Source organism: Tiliqua scincoides, chromosome 4 (assembly GCF_035046505.1).
Source record: "Tiliqua scincoides isolate rTilSci1 chromosome 4, rTilSci1.hap2, whole genome shotgun sequence".
Classification (NCBI taxonomy): Eukaryota; Metazoa; Chordata; class Lepidosauria; order Squamata; family Scincidae; genus Tiliqua; species Tiliqua scincoides.
This window is the reverse complement of record NC_089824.1, coordinates 54,877,765-54,893,481: the sequence shown is the minus strand read 5'-3', so window position 1 is coordinate 54,893,481 and position 15,717 is coordinate 54,877,765. Positions and strand designations below refer to the sequence as shown.

Genomic DNA, 15,717 nt, shown 5'->3' with positions numbered 1-15,717 from the left:
TGCCAGAACCACCTTTCAGAGCGCGATACCATAGTCTTTCGAGACTGAAGGTTGCCAATACAAAGTGACTTCATGTATAAAGTATGGAGTTGTTTTGGCTGTTCTACACTGTTTCATATGAGAAATGAGGACTGAAGTTGAGCAACCGAATCCCAAGTTTTTCTGTTCTGGGGTTTCAGGCAGAGCACTGACTCGGATGCAGTCCTATGTTGCATTACAGCCATTTTATCAAAGATATAGCAAGCACTAAATGGTTCTGTGTGAAGAGTTCAGTTTTGTGTTTTGTTGGTTCCTGCTGAGCCTAAGGCCATGTGGCAAGTGTAAGCAGCCAGTGCCTTGCAAATAGAGCAATACAAGAGGAGTCTTTTTTTGTGTGTGAAATTTATCTTGGTTTAGGTTTCCATAAAACTGAAATAGAAGGTGTCTGCAGATGACATCTGCCGCAACAAGCAGGGGATGCCTATGTTATGTTCTATACACATACCACACAGTGGATTGAATATCTCCAAAACATTTTGTAATCATACTTTTGTTGCTGAAGAAATGTTTGGCTTTTCATTTGGGTTTCAGAGGTCTTTTGTTTTTTAAGTCTGGTTAATATTTAATTATGTTTTAAATTATTCACATGCTAAAGTGTTTAAGCTATTGTTGTCTCTTAAAGAGCAAATGCCCAGCAAGGCTCCTGTATGGGTTTTTATACTTCTGCATCCATATTCAAGTAATTCAGTAAATGTTCTCACTGAAACAGTGTTGCTGTAAAGCCCTCCCTGAGTGAGGCCGTTCTGATTTTTGTTTATTTTTTGCATAGCAGTACATACCATAGTTGTAACCAACATATAAAAAGTGTTTCATTGGTAAAAATTGTTAACAGAACTATAAGCAGGATGCTCTTGTGGCTGGAAAAATAGCATAAAACCATGCTTCCAGTAAAAGGCACAGGGAGGACTTACATACTTACTTACACCATGTAATATTCCTTTGTGACCTGCATGTTGGAAATCCTTAGTCAAACCAGTTCATCTGGTTCAGTATTATCTGACATCTCCAAAGTTAAGGCAAGTGCTTTTCCCAGCAATACCAAGAGGTACCAAGGATTGAACCTTGCAAAACTGAGGGAATTTTCAGGGAGAGTCAAGTGGCAGGGGATGGGTTAAGCACTTTCTTTCCTTCTCAGATGCAAATCTTCCTCTCTTGAAGACAGGCTGCAATGGAGAAAAGGTTGCTGGAGCTTAGTTGCACTGGTTGTCTATAATATGTAGTTTGCCTTTGTAAATACTACTTTGAGGTTAAGGAGATTTTGGAACAGCCTTTTTAATTCAAATTTTCCACCCCTAATTAGATATTTTACAAAGCACCTCATCCAGTGTTTGCTTCGGTGCTCAAGGGAACCCCCATTTATTTCAGTAGAGGGAGAACATCCATGTGCACAAAGGGATGGGGTGAGCGAATGAGCAAAAGAGTGAAAGAGCACTGCCTCCATTGAAACAAATGGAAAAGCCTTTCTCGGAAGAGGAACACACTGTGCTTTGAAGTTCCTGCACCTATAATCGGTATCTGGATCAGGTCATACACAATGATGGTTTGCAAACAGATTCTCCTGTGCTTAAAGAAAGAATGTTTTGTTTGAAGAGTGATAATAAAATCTTTTCAACCTTCCCACCCCACTCCCACCCCGGAATGCCTTCCCATCATCTTCTCTCACCCCCTGCACACATCTACCTTGCTTGACTGGTGCAGGGATAGGCTCTGATGGTAGCAGTCTGGCACACGTTCTTGTGCTGGTGCAGCCTAGTTGCTCGCACAGAGGACCTGACACAAGTCAACTAACACAACACAAGACAGACAAAAGAAAATATTTTTTTTTACTCAGTGTGTGGTCGGTCTGTGGAACTCCTTGCCACAGGATATGGTGACCTCATCTGGCCTGGATGCCTTTAAAAGGAGATTGGACAAGTTTCTGGAGGAAAAATCCATTACGGGTTACAAAACATGATGTGTATGTGCAACCACCTGATTTTAGAAATGGGCTATGCCAGATGCAAGGGAGGGCACCAGAATGCAGGTCTCTTGTTATCAGGTGTGCTCCCTGGGGCATTTGGTGGGCTGCTGTGAGATACACGAAGCTGGACTAGCTGGGCCTATGGCCTGATCCAGTGGGGCTGTTCTTATGTTCTTAGGTTAGAATTGCGACCTAAGTTATAATTGTATTTTGAAAAATAGGCTCATTCTATACAGTAAGCATTATTTTCGTATTTGTGTTTAAAGTAACATGCCTTGTTACCACATGGGTTTCATCCAAAGTATACTAACCACTGGCTTCTGCTTCTCAGGGATATGAAAACAGAAGGTGGGCGGCAGTGTCATTCTTCTACAGGGGTTTGCTTGAAAGATATTGTTGGCCTTGAAGGTGTGGAATTAGGAGCTAATGGGAAGGTAAGGATACTTAACCAACCATAATATAAATTCCTCACCCAAAAGTTAATGTTAATTCTCACATTAACATCTCAGCAGAACTGTAAAATCCATGAATATTCTTCAAATCTTTTAGGAAATAATGAGATTTCTAAACAACCCGTATACGTTCAGAACATGCAACTCATAAAATAAATGTTTAAGCAAGCAGTTTCTGTAAATGAACTGTCCAGTCTAATTGTATGTTGTTGTGAAGCAGTGAAACTAACCTCTTTTGGTTTTGGGTGTGGGTTTTGTTTTTTGCCTAGACCGTCTCTTACACCCAGTTTCTCTTTCCAACCAATGCCTTGGGAGCACGAAGAAACACTATCGACTCCACTTCGTCCTTCTCACAGTTACGCAATGCAAGCCATCGTAGCCTTTCATTGGGAAGGGCTAACAGCACCCAAGGGAGCATTGATGCAGGTAACACTTTAGAATGTGTGCACTTGCACCCCTGACCTAATTGGCCCCTTGTACAGTAGTATCATGCAGTTATCTTTGGGAATATTTCACAATCCTATTGTATTTTTAGATTGTGAGCCCTTTTGGGACAGGGAGCCATTAGATATTTGATATTTGATTTTCTCTGTAAACCGCTTTGTGAACTTTTTGTTGAAAAGCGGTATATAAATACTGTTGTTGTTGTTGTTATTGTATGTCCCCTCCCCAATCCATAATATCTTAACTACTGTGTGAACTAAAGGCCTTGCAACAGCTGCTAAGACTACTAAAATTGGTGAAAGCAAGGCATCTTGAAACATTTGTAACCGTATGAACCACTAGTAGCTTCATGACCTGTGGGCCGAATGGTATCTCAGCATTGCTCAGAGCAGCCCATCAGTTTATAGATCCTTTGTTAAAATTAAGTTCTAGTCCAGTAAGGCTTCTTATGCACAAAATTGTTTTCATACCATTCCTACATAGATAGGGGCGACTTGAAATGCATATGATAATTCAAGCAATCCTTTCCTACCATCGGCCTCTAGCTAATTTGCTAAATTAAACATGATGCTTTTTGCTACAGCATTTGAGGCCATCTTTCTCATTCCCAAGTTGCCATTGGAGACCACATTGGCACTTGCACCCACGTTGGCATTCACACTTCTCTCTCCCAGTATTGGATATATTCAGTTGTAAACAGCCAAGGCAGTGTTACTTAATTGAAACATAAGTTTGTCTAATGTTGCTTATACAGTTTTTTTTATTTGGATTGATCTTCATAGGCAGTGACCTGGGAGATTATATTGAATATGATCCTAACCTTTTAGATGATCCTCAGTGGCCATGTGGGAAGCACAAGCGGGTGTTAATATTCCCTTCATATATGGTGAGTAACGTTTGATGATACAGTGAAAGATTTGACTTTTAGTCATAACACTTGAGTTGTATGTGGCCTTTCTTAGACTAATTGCTTTTACCTTTGCTGAGAATTAACGAATTGGAGTCTCTCTTTTTTTTTAATGATAGCTTTGACTTTGGGGATGTGTAAAAGCAAGTCAGTATCAGTGTGTGGAAATGTCTTTATGTTACTGATATCAGATGAAAGACTTGTCAGTTAATGATTTTATTATTCTTCTCTCTTCAAAAAATGTAACTGTTTTCCCTATTGTCCGTGGTGCATGCCAGTTTATTTGCATGTACTTCTTCACACAGTGTGTAATTAGTATGTGGAATTCGTTGCCACAAGATGTGGTGAAAGGCTCTGGCTTGCATGACTTTAAAAGGGGATTGGACAGAGGTGGACAGGTCTATCAGTGACTACTGGTTGCAATGACTATGTGCTTTCTCCAGATCCAGCAGCAGTATATGTCTGTATGCTAGCTGTAGGGGAGCAATGGCAGGAAAAAAGTATGTCTTATCTCCTGTTTGTGGGCTTCTGAGAAGCAGCTGGTCACTGTGGGGAACAGGATGCTGGACAAGTTGGACTTTTTGCCTGTTTCAGCAGGGGTTTTTTTACATTCTTGTTTTTCTCCATCCCTTCTAGTTTTGTACACAGTTGGTGTAATAATACTCTGTGGGCATCAATTATCAGAACATCATTTTAGACTAGAACAGTGTGGTAACTGGAACAGAGGAGGTGTCTGGTGTTACTTGCGGTACTCCTGGACACCTGCCGCCTGACAGTGAGACCAGGAATTTGATACAACAAACAGCAGTAGGATGCTCCAAACCATGCTATTCTGTGCTCAAAAAAGCCCTTCTGTTCACCCTGAGCTTTCACAGGTATTTGCCGCGTTGCATCTGGCCTCCTAACCCAGAAGTCACAGGCATTTATGTCATCCCCAGTTACTTTTGGTGGTACTTCAGATAGACCATGTGAATTGGTATGGTAGAGGACAAATGTTGAGAAACACTGCTTTAGAATATTCTTTGTAAAACTCTTGAGGTTGTTGTGCACAGCCTGTTACTCTCACAGGTTGCTGTTTGCCCTCTCTTAGTACGTGATGTACGGGTTTGAGGCAGGCATGCCCCAGTGAGAGGCCTCAGACTTGCTTCAGGGGGAGGGGGTTAAGGCTCCCTGGTCCTCCTCCCTGGTTTGGCTGGTTTGCCCTGGCCTTGGGCAGGAGCTGTTGACTGCACAGCCCCCTGCCTCACCTCTCTTTCTGCTCTGCCTGTCATCACCGGCCTCCTGCCTCTTATGGGGCTTCCTCTTGCCCCTCCCTTTCCTGCCTGAGGGATTGAAAAGGAGCACCTGCTGGCAGCTGCTGGCCCTTAGGCATTCCTGGCCCCGCCCCAGTATCCACTGACCCAGTATGGGGCCCTAGCTGCTGGTCTCTGCCTTCTGGGACCCCTGCCCTGGTAAATCAAGATCTGTGGGGAGCGGGGGAACCCCGGCAGTGAAAACCATCAATACAGGCCTTCCGTTTTACATAATAACTTGAAACTGTTAACACTTTGGGCTCATCACCTCTAGTTACTTCCTCCTCTCAGTATATTAAATTGAAAAGATAATTGACCCAGCTATTTTAAAAAATGTTATTGAATTGTTATTGTATAATTATGAGTTTGTTTTTTGGCAGGCAGAGTTTCCTCATGGGGGGAATGTTCACTTGTCCAGCAGTGGTTGAATGGAGTAGCTAAAAGAAAAGCAGAGAATTAGGAAAAAGTAGTAATATGAACTCAAACACATGTATATGTTTGTACATGTAATGAACATGTATAGAAATTAGGGCTGCAACACTAACCAAATTGATGAATTATTTAAAAATTGCCATTGACGTAATTGACTTGCATACACACAAAACCCAAATAAGTCCTGAGTGTCAAGTCAAGATGTGTGAATTAGGTTCCAGTCCTCTCGCCTACCAGTTTACATGATGCAGCAGGGCCAGTAGAGTGCACACTGCAACCTGTGATGATAGGGTGACCAGTTGGTCTAGGAAAGGTAATAAAAAATGTTTTGCTTATCTCTTGGTAAGCCGCCTGGCTGCTAATGGGTCTCCTAGTTCTTATTTAGCTGGCATAAGTCTGAGGAGCCTCAGGGGACAGGTCCAGTCCAGGAAAGGGGAATAAGATCCCAGCAAGCAATCTCGCTGCCAAGATGTTTTTTTTGGGGTCACCCTGTACCATTAGTGTCTGTCGTTGCTGTTTACCTTTCCGGTCAGGAAATGACAACATCATTCTAGCAACATCTGGGGTAGTCTCCCATTACCTCCAGGGAGGTGTATTTGGCTCCCTTGAATGGAGACACAATTGGGAGGGGAAGCCACAATAATGCATGGTGTCCAGCATAATTGGAACTGCAATTTAGGGAATGACAGTATTTGCAAATATCACTTGTGAAAATGACCTAGGGTCGGGATTGTGCGGTGTAGGAGAGTGCCCCTGCCTTGCCTTGGTCTCTGCAGGCAATTTTTCTCCAGTCTTTTATTGAAACAACACAAATCTGCATAACCTAATTATAGGAAACACATTAGCAGGAACATGGTATTCATGCACATTCATAATAAAAATGATGAAATACAACTTTAGATCTTCACTGCTTGAGAGAGATAGCCAGTGGGAGTTAATCCAGCAAATTACTCCATAAGTATTAATTAATTTTCACATCTTTATGCTGCCATTCCTCCAAGAAACTCAGGGTGGTGTACATAGTTCCTTTCACTGTTTGTCCCCACAGCAACCCTGTGAGGTAGGTTAGACTGATAGTGACTGGGCCAAGGTCACCCAGAAAGCTTCATTGTTCATTAGGGATTTGAACCTGAGGATTCCAGGTCTAAGCAGGGAGACCAGATGCAATGGAGGACAGTACCTCCATAATCATTGCATAGAAGAAGAAATTTTGGCAGGTGCAGCTTTTTAATCCCTTCCATGTTGAGCTGCACCTGCCAAAATTCCCTCTTCTATACGATGGTTAAAGGTATAGGCACTTTGTCCTCCATTGCATCTGGTCACCCTGGGTCTAAGTTCAACACCAGAACCACTACACCATCCTCGTTGAGTCCCTATTGAATGCTAAATGTTTGAATTTATATTAGAACAAGAAATAAAAGAAATGAGAAATTCTGTACTAGTATAACTTTTGACATGCTTACTTCTGGTGTATCAGAGCCAAACTAAGAGAGAATGTCTAGGTCTAGGGTAATGGAGTATGGAAAGGGAAGGTAGGGAAAACTTTAGTCCTCCTTCACTGCATTTTTAGAGCCCCCCCATCACCCACTTTATACATAAGCAGGACCAACATACGAATAAAAAACGTGATTGCCATTTTCATCTAATTTGACCCTTAATTCACTGTGTTCAATAGCAGATTGCTAGATAAGTCTGCAGTCTTGAACAGACCTACAGCTTTAATTACTACATTTCACAAGTGGGTAGAGCTGAGAGTGGCCCTTGTGTCAGCATGGAACATTTTGTTCTCTGTGTGTTGAGCTCTGCTTTGTAATTAAACTTCCATTAGTTGGCAGGCTTTTGTCATTAGAGCTTGGCAGCTGCAGCTGTATAGAAATCATGTTCTCTTATGGGTGTGGACACAAAGTAAGTGGAGTGAATGAGTGAGAGACAGTGGCATACACACACAGACACCCACAATAAGGTGCACCATTATCTGAACAAGAAGTGGTGCAAATCCTGCTTTTCTCTGTTATATTGAAAACAGTCAACCATTGCTGTTTTTGTTGCTCAAGAATTTTGTTTAGCTATATATTGGCAAACTGGGAGACATTAGGGACCAAATAGGAATAGTACAGTTTGGAAAAAGGTGAAGAGACAAACTTTAAACAGGCTTGGAAGTTGTTGTCTTTTTCTTAGTGCAGTGTGTACATTTGAGTTGAGTTCATTATCCTTAAGGGCGCCTAGTCCTTGCAGCTTTCAGCTCAAAATAATTTTGGAAAGGAATCAGTCAACACAGCATTTTCATTGGTGAAAACCAAGACTGTCTTTTGTAGCACAATCCTATGTGTGTCTACTTAGAAGTAAGTCTGGGTAGCCAATATAATTAGTCGGCTGGGGTACTGCCCTTACCAGGAAAGGCTACAGTGTTTGGGGCTCTTCAGTCTAGAAGAAAGATGTCTGAGGGGGGACATGATTGGGACATATAAAATTATGCATAGGATGGATGGAGTGGCTAGAGGAAAGTTCCTCTCTCACACAACACTAGAAACGGGACATCCATTAAAATGGACTGGCTCGAGAGTTGGAACAGACAAAACGAAATATTTCTTTACCCAGCATGTAATTAATCTGTGAAAATCTTTGCCACAGGATTTTGTGATGGCACCTGACATAGATGTCTTTAAAAGGGAATTGGTCGGATTTATGGAGGAAAAGTCCAAAGTTGTACAAATCGATGGTAAGGCCACACCTGGAGTATTGTGTCCCGTTCTGGTCGCCACATCTCAAAAAGGACATAGTGGAAATGGAAAAGGTGCAAAAGAGAGCGACTAAGATGATTACTGGGCTGGGACACCTTCCTTATGAGGAAAGGCTACCACGTTTGGGCCTCTTCAGCCTAGAAAAGAGACACCTGAGGGGGGACATGATTGAGACATACAAAATTATGCATGGGAAGGATAAAGTGGATAGAGAGATGCTCTTTACACTCTCGCATAACACCAGAACCAGGGGACATCCACTAAAATTGATGTTGGGAGAGTTAGGGACAGACAAAAGAAAATATTTCTTTACTCAGCATGTGGTTGGTCTGTGGAACTCTTTGCCGCAGGACGTGGTGACGGCATCTGGCCTGGATGCCTTTAAAAGGGGATTGGACAAGTTTCTGGAGGAAAAATCCATTATGGGTTACAAGCCATGATGTGTATGTGCAACCTCCTGATTTTAGAAATGGGCTATGTCAGATGCAAGGGAGGGCACCAGGATGCAGGTCTCTTGTTGTCTGGTGTGCTCCCTGGGGCATTTGGTGGGCCGCTGTGAGATACAGGAAGCTGGACTAGATGGGCCTATGGCCTGATCCAGTGGGGCTGTTCTTATGTTCCATCACAGATTACAAGCCATTATGACTATGTGCAACCTCTGGGTTTTAGAGGTAGCCTATCTCTGAGTGCTAGATTAAAGGAGTGGCAACAGGATGCTGGTATCTTGTGCATTCTCTAAGGCATTTAGTGGATCACTGTGAGATACAGGAAGCTGGACTAGATGGGCTCTTGGCCTGATCCAGCAGAGCTTTTCTTATGTTCCATTTTGTTCAGTAAGGCTTACTGCCCAATCCTATTCCCCCCCAGGGGCACCAATGCGGGGGTGGGGGGTGGGGGGTGGGGTGGTAAATCAGCCATCAGGAAGTAAGTAAAATATTTTTTTATTTATCCCTTGGACCTATGCCAGCCATTTTGCTGGTGTAGGTTCAAGGAGAGAAAAGAGGTGGGGTGGCTTGCGAAAGACTGGTCAGGTTCTGGTGCAGAGCGGTGCTGCTGAGATCCCTCCCTCCCCACTCTGTGCCTTCCCCGAACCATCCCAAAACTCCCTCTGCCCTCACCACCCACGATGTGCCTCTGCTGCTCATTTACTGGTGCCAATGGAGACTTCTGAAGCCATTTCTGCACACACTGTGCCACTGCCCTTTTGGTACAGCAGCCTGAAACACGCAAGAGTAGCCCAGCTTTTGTGCTGCCATCAAGGACCTTATGCTGCTGGAATGCTAGTTAGTTGAATAGGATTGGGGCCTTAGAGCCCAATCCTAACCAACTTTCCAGCACCAGTGCAGTCCTAAGTTAGAGAACATACTGTATGTCCTGTAACCTTGAAGAGGCCTCCATTACTGTCCCCCACCACAGGATACAATGCACACTTCATTGCCACAGCAGCATCAGTGCTGGAAGAACTGGAAAGTATCACCTTTGAATATTCTGTAGGAAAATGAGAGTAGAAGCTCCAGAAAGCATGTAAACAGTGGGTGTATTTTCTAGGTTCTTCTTCCTCCAGGAATATGTATGGCTATCTGGCTGTGAGGATGCCAGCAGTAGCAATTATTGCAGCTGAAGATACATGAGGAAAAGTCAGGATGAGCCCCCATCCCACCGCATTGATTGTTGCGAAGGTTGTGTGCTTTGGTTTGTACCCTAATGTGGTACACTCGTTCACAAACTGGGGAGTAAGTAACCTTGTCTGAAGAAAGTAGAAAATCCTGCTGCTTCTTCCTGGAGAGGACATATGATTGGATTTGCACCATGCATTTCGAACTGACATCATGCACGTAGCCCCCACTCCTGGGGAATGATGCAGCTAAATGAAATACCAAGTTTGACATGCTGTTCTTCAGGGGCAGAAGGATTTTCTAAAATGGTGTAATTGCATTACTCAATTCATTTCGGTTGGGAACTAATAGTATAGAGACTGTACGTAATTCAGTGGCTTAGCATAAAAGGAAAATGGGATGGTAGGGGACATGGTGAATCCTTAGAGCTATCCCACTTTGGATTAGAGAATCTGGTCAGACAATACATTTGCAGATTTAAACACTAATTCTGCACGTGTTTTGGAACAATAAGTCCGAAACAATAGGGAACATTCATCCTGTTTCATTCCAGTTTATAAAACAACCATTTCTTCCTTAAGAGTTACTTTTTATCCTTCTTTTCCTCTTGACTACTATAATTCTAGGAAGCCTTGCTGCCCTTTCTCCTTTTTTACTTTTTCTTGATCAAGAGTGCACAAGCTGATTCTTGTAATTCCATGAGCTATAGAAAAATACACCCACTGATTACATGCTTTCTGGAGCTTCTAATAATTTAGAAATATTTTTTCTGATTCGTGGAGGTGATACCATAATACAAGTTAGTCTGAGAATTCCATTGCCTTGTCTATTGTGATGAGACAGGCTTTGCTTCTTCTCTCTAATGTTTGTTCAATCTCTTCTTAAAATTCACTGTTAATTCTTCAGCTGGCCTAAGAACTTCTTTTTTGTCATCAAGCTATTTTCTGAGTTAGAAAGGTTTTGTTTATTTTAACATTTCTGCCAGAGTATGCATTCCTGAACTTACTTACCTGGGATTATGCCTGAACTTGCTTCTCAGGAGACCTGCATAGGATTGCAGTGCTGAGCAGGTACCTTAAATCAGCTAACTGCCCCATCATTATTGATGATGAGGCTAAACTGACAGAATGCACATTGCATCCAGTGATGAGAGGGCCTGCCAGAGGTGAATACAAATTTTTTCTACTTATCTCTGTCTAGGTCTCCTGGTGGCGTATGAGTCTTCTCAGTCAGACGTGTGCCAGCTATATAGGATCTTCTCTCAGTACTAAATATCAACCAATTTTCCCCCTTTAAATTCACAACTGCTTTAGGCAATAGTTCTATACCTACTTACTGTCTTGGGAATTGAGTGCTATTGAATTTAACAGGTCTTACTACTGAGTAAATGTGCATAGTATTGTGCTGTTAATAGTCCTCTATCAGTCTTCTGGAACAAGTTGTTGATGGAACACTATGTATATAGTGAGCTCTTACACTATGCTATTGTGAGGTTGTCCCCACCTTTTTTCTCAGAGATGCTAGGTGTGCCTCTGACACCTCCCCAGCAGAGAGAAATGCAACAGTTGTTAGTTGCCAACAAACTTTTCTCTCAGGCTAGGGAAGAAGTGTAATTACTCACCACGAAATCTTCTGCAGTAGGAAATGTGGAAGCAACAGAGTGTTAAAAAAAATTGTGCAGTCGCCCCCCGTTTCCCATTATTTATGAAATGGTAGCAATTGAGCTTAGTGAAGATAGGCCATTTTTCAGAATGATTAACTGTAAGCTGCCAAACATTTTGCACCTTCTTGATGAGAATGCAGACTCCTATTTCGAACACCTTTAGAGAACATAAACGTTAATGGTACTGATTTATTGAGGTTGCTTTCAAAAGTAGAAGCTGGTGGTCTCTTTATTAACAAATGTCACTCCTGCTCACAAAATGCTTCTTTTTTTCTTACCATAAAGCTATGTATAAATTATTCAGGTTGCCTTTTAGAGTGATCTTCTTCTTCTGGCAGTGATAAAAGCAATCCCCAAGACTGTATTTAAAATTCATTCACAGACCTTAGGCACATAAACTATTCATTATTGCCATGAAGCAGCCACAGTGGGTAGGCACCTGTTCGAGGCCAAGGGATTCCGCCACTGGTTCATTTATAGTACTCAAAAATTGCACTCGATTACTTATAATTTGCTGCTTGCCTGGGTTGAGTAGCAACTGCCCTTGAGGGGCAATCCACATCTAGAGGGGCAATCCACATCTATGCCACCCTGTCGGAGAACTTGCTTTCTCAGTGGAGAGATGTGCACTTAAGCTTCATGCTCCTGAGCTGCGTAAACGCAGTGCTACACCAGCTGTCTGCACATCATTCTCTTTCTTTCCTACTCTTGAAATGCTACTACAGGAAATATGTTTTGAAAAATGAAAGAAGATATAATTTTGGACAATGCGCTGTCATCATAGCTTCTGAAGTTATATATACCCTTGAAAAGTGATTGTACCTGCAAATGTGCCAAAGTGTAGAGCTGGTTCTATGTATTGTGCTCCAGGTGCATTTACAGCACCTGTGATTTGCCTTGTGTATTGATACAGCTCAATGCACAATTGCTTATTAAACATAAGTATAAATAATGCAATTTTAAAAGTCTCTTCTATAGTACTATGTACTGTCATAGGAAGTTGGCCAATGCTCAGACTACTGTTCATCTAAGTTGGTATTATCCATTTAGGGCCCAATCCTATCCAATTTTCCTATGCTGATGCTGCTGTGCCAGTGGGGTATGCGCAGCTTCCTTTGTTGGTTTAGGCAGTCTCAGAGGCCTCCTCAAGGTATGGGAACATTTGTTCCCTTACCTTGGGGCAACGTTGCAGCTGCACCAGTTATGGAAAGTTGGATAGGATTGGGCCCTTAGTCTGGCAGCAGTTTGCCAGAATTTCAGGCAGGAATTTTTATTTTTGTCACCAAGAGCAGTGTTTGCAACAGGATTTACTGCACCAGAGCATTTTTTCTTGAAGTGACATAGTCTGTACCATCGTCTCTCATTGGACTGGTGTAGCTGGCAGAGCAGAATTGGAGAAACAAACTTGAAAAAAATGTGCATTGCTAAAAATTAGGGGGAGCTTAGTGAGGTTTGTATACAGGCAGGGCCTCGGTATCCACAGGAAATTTGTTCTCAGACCCCTCCACGGATACAGACAGTCATGGATAAATCCACGATCTTCGGCCCCTTAAGTTCTCCAAAGGGGACTGGAGCCGTCCTCTGGTCACCTTCAGAGGGCTTTCTGAAGCCCCCGGAGGCCACACATGTCTGCCCGTGGCCTCTATGGGATGCAGAATGGTCCATAGATGGAGAAAAACCCAACTTTGGTTTCCCAAGTGATGTTTTTATGCCTTTTAAGACATTCTGAGGCATGCAGATAAATAGGCTTCACCTGTATGCAGCAGATACTTTTTCCACACAATCAAGTGATTTGAACAGTTTCATCTTTTTTCCAGCTTAACGGCTTGGCAATGATTTGTAGAAAATCTAGAAATGGGTATCAACTGTTTGATTTTGCTTGCTACTACCTTTGCTGGTTCCTGGAAAACTTCAGTTTTCTGTTTTCAGAAAAGTCTGCTGGGTACCCAGTCTTCCTCAGCCCTCTGCCTTCTTAAACAGCCAACTAACAATTTAAAATTGCTTTTCCAGTGTAGAAAATCTACACAGTAACTTTTCTCAATGGTAGTCCATGGCAAAACGTCAAATTGGCTTAACACACGCCACGGGGGAGCAGCCTGGGTTTCGTTGTCATTCTACTGGAGGGGACTGCAGGTCATTGCTGTGTCTGGCTGCACAGTTGAATGCCTGCCAGGATAAATAGCTACCAGTTCCAGTGGACTCATGCCAACTTTTCTCCAAGTTGAAGCTCTAACAACGTATTTCATGTCCTATCAAGGAAACAGTCTGCCACATTAATATATTTGCATCCTTGGCACTTAAAATTCTGCATTGGTCACTGGACCAGCTTTTTGCAACTTGTATTCTCCAGGTGGAGATCATTTGTTATGGCTGTGATGCCATGAAAAATAAGATTCCTTCTCAGAACTTTCTTCATTTAAAACACAGTGATATAATGCATACTTTAGCACTTCATAAAATAAAATTGCTCCATCTTGTTCCTTTCTGTGCCTTGAAAACAAGGGTGGGTGTGTGTGTGGGTGTGGGTGGCTTTTCCTGATTAGGACCACATTGCAATAACTAAACAACTGATCAGAAATTACAGAATGAATATACTAAAGAATGGAGAGTGGCCCAGTAGAAATGCAGAAGTTCTCATAATGTGCTTAGTAGATGCTGGGAAGCTCTATGACACTTCCAAACAAGCAATACACGCATATACAGTGGTGCCTCGCAAGACAAAATTAATTCGTTCTGCAAGTCGTTTCGTATTGCGAAAATTTCATCTTGCGAAGAGCGGTTTCCCATAGGAATGCATTGAAATTTAATTAATGCGTTCCTATGGGCAAAAAAAGTCAGAACAAAGTCTACAAAGTGTTTATTAAGTGCTCTTTAAAGGCATACATACTGTACAGAGGATTTCAAAAATTTCAAGCACAAAACTTCAACTTTTTAATTCTAAAAATTCGTCTTGCGAAGCACGGCCATAGAAAAAATTTGTCTTGCGAAGCACGGCATAGAAAAATTCGTCTTGCGAGTCACCAGAAAAAATCGCAAAAACGCTTTCGTCTTGCGAGTTTTTCGGTGTGCGAGGCATTCGTCTTGCGAGGCACCACTGTATGTGCATTCGTGCACATGCAGACACACCCGGCTGAAATTGTACATGCCTCTGCCTGAATGTTTAAATTGTTCCCAAACAGGTTTATAAGCCAATGTAGAGCTTCTGTAGATTTCCACTGTAGAACTTGCCTTGCATCTTGGTTCAGCTTCTCCCTTTCTTGGTGCTTACTCAAAATACAGAATTTATCATAGCTTAGCTACACTAGTTGGCTGTTTAAGAAGGTACAGGGCTGAAGGAGACTGGGCACCCAGCAGACTTTTCTGAAAACATGTTACACCAGTATGTGCAGCTTTGTTTTTTTGGAAAAATAGAACTCTGTACTTGGACTTTGAGAGCAGATAGAATGGGTCAGCAGATTGTGGTCAGACGTTTGTTGTCCCATAATTTGTAGGTGTTGTCATGTCAGCATTACTACTGTCCAAAATTTGAATGTGTGTTTTTCAAGCTCAGCTTGAAAGAATGAGTGAATGATTTAGCAGTTTGGGTGGAAGTAGGAGCCTCTTACACAGCAGGAGTAAGTGACAAGAAAGGTTTTACCTGCAGATGCAATGGGAAATCGGCCAACAAGATGTCATTTGGCCAACAACATATATAAACCACAACACCTGTGGCTTAGAGGATCTAAAAACCTGCATCAAACCTCAGAAAACAAAATTTGACACCCTGAATTATCTGTTAAAATAGCTAAGTATAGTAAAGCATTTTGCACATAAATAATACTGAGATTCTCTTTCGTTTCTCAAAATGATCAAGGCTCTAATGATTGCAGAGAAAAACACATGGAGAAGTTCTGCCATAATCTTAGACAGCATGGCAGAAGTGATTACAACGTCCACTGTACAAGAGAGAGAACTTCTGCACTGTGCGCATTTCTATGCATTTGTTGCCCTAAAATATTCCTCCTTTTTTGCTCCTACTGCTATTCAAAGACACTGTTTTAAAAAATGGTATAAAGATCCTAGGACATAGCTATGCTAGACAAGTTATGCTATACATGTAGTTGCCCGCATCCAGCAAATACTTCCTAAACGTGAATGCTTAGTATGTGCAAAGCATATAAATGTCTCAGTG

The 15,717-nt window shown here is 42.2% G+C and overlaps 1 protein-coding gene across 1 annotated transcript in view; it reads left to right on the top strand.

Moving 5' to 3' along the window:
- The window catches only part of CABLES1 (Cdk5 and Abl enzyme substrate 1), a 69,454-nt gene that overhangs the window by 41,414 nt on the left and 12,323 nt on the right, over positions 1-15,717 (top strand). Inside the window, exons 5-7 of the mRNA XM_066624174.1 lie at positions 2,331-2,433; positions 2,721-2,877; positions 3,678-3,781. Of these exons, the coding sequence (XP_066480271.1) occupies positions 2,331-2,433; positions 2,721-2,877; positions 3,678-3,781 (364 nt within the window). The remainder of the gene's footprint in view (positions 1-2,330; positions 2,434-2,720; positions 2,878-3,677; positions 3,782-15,717) is intronic.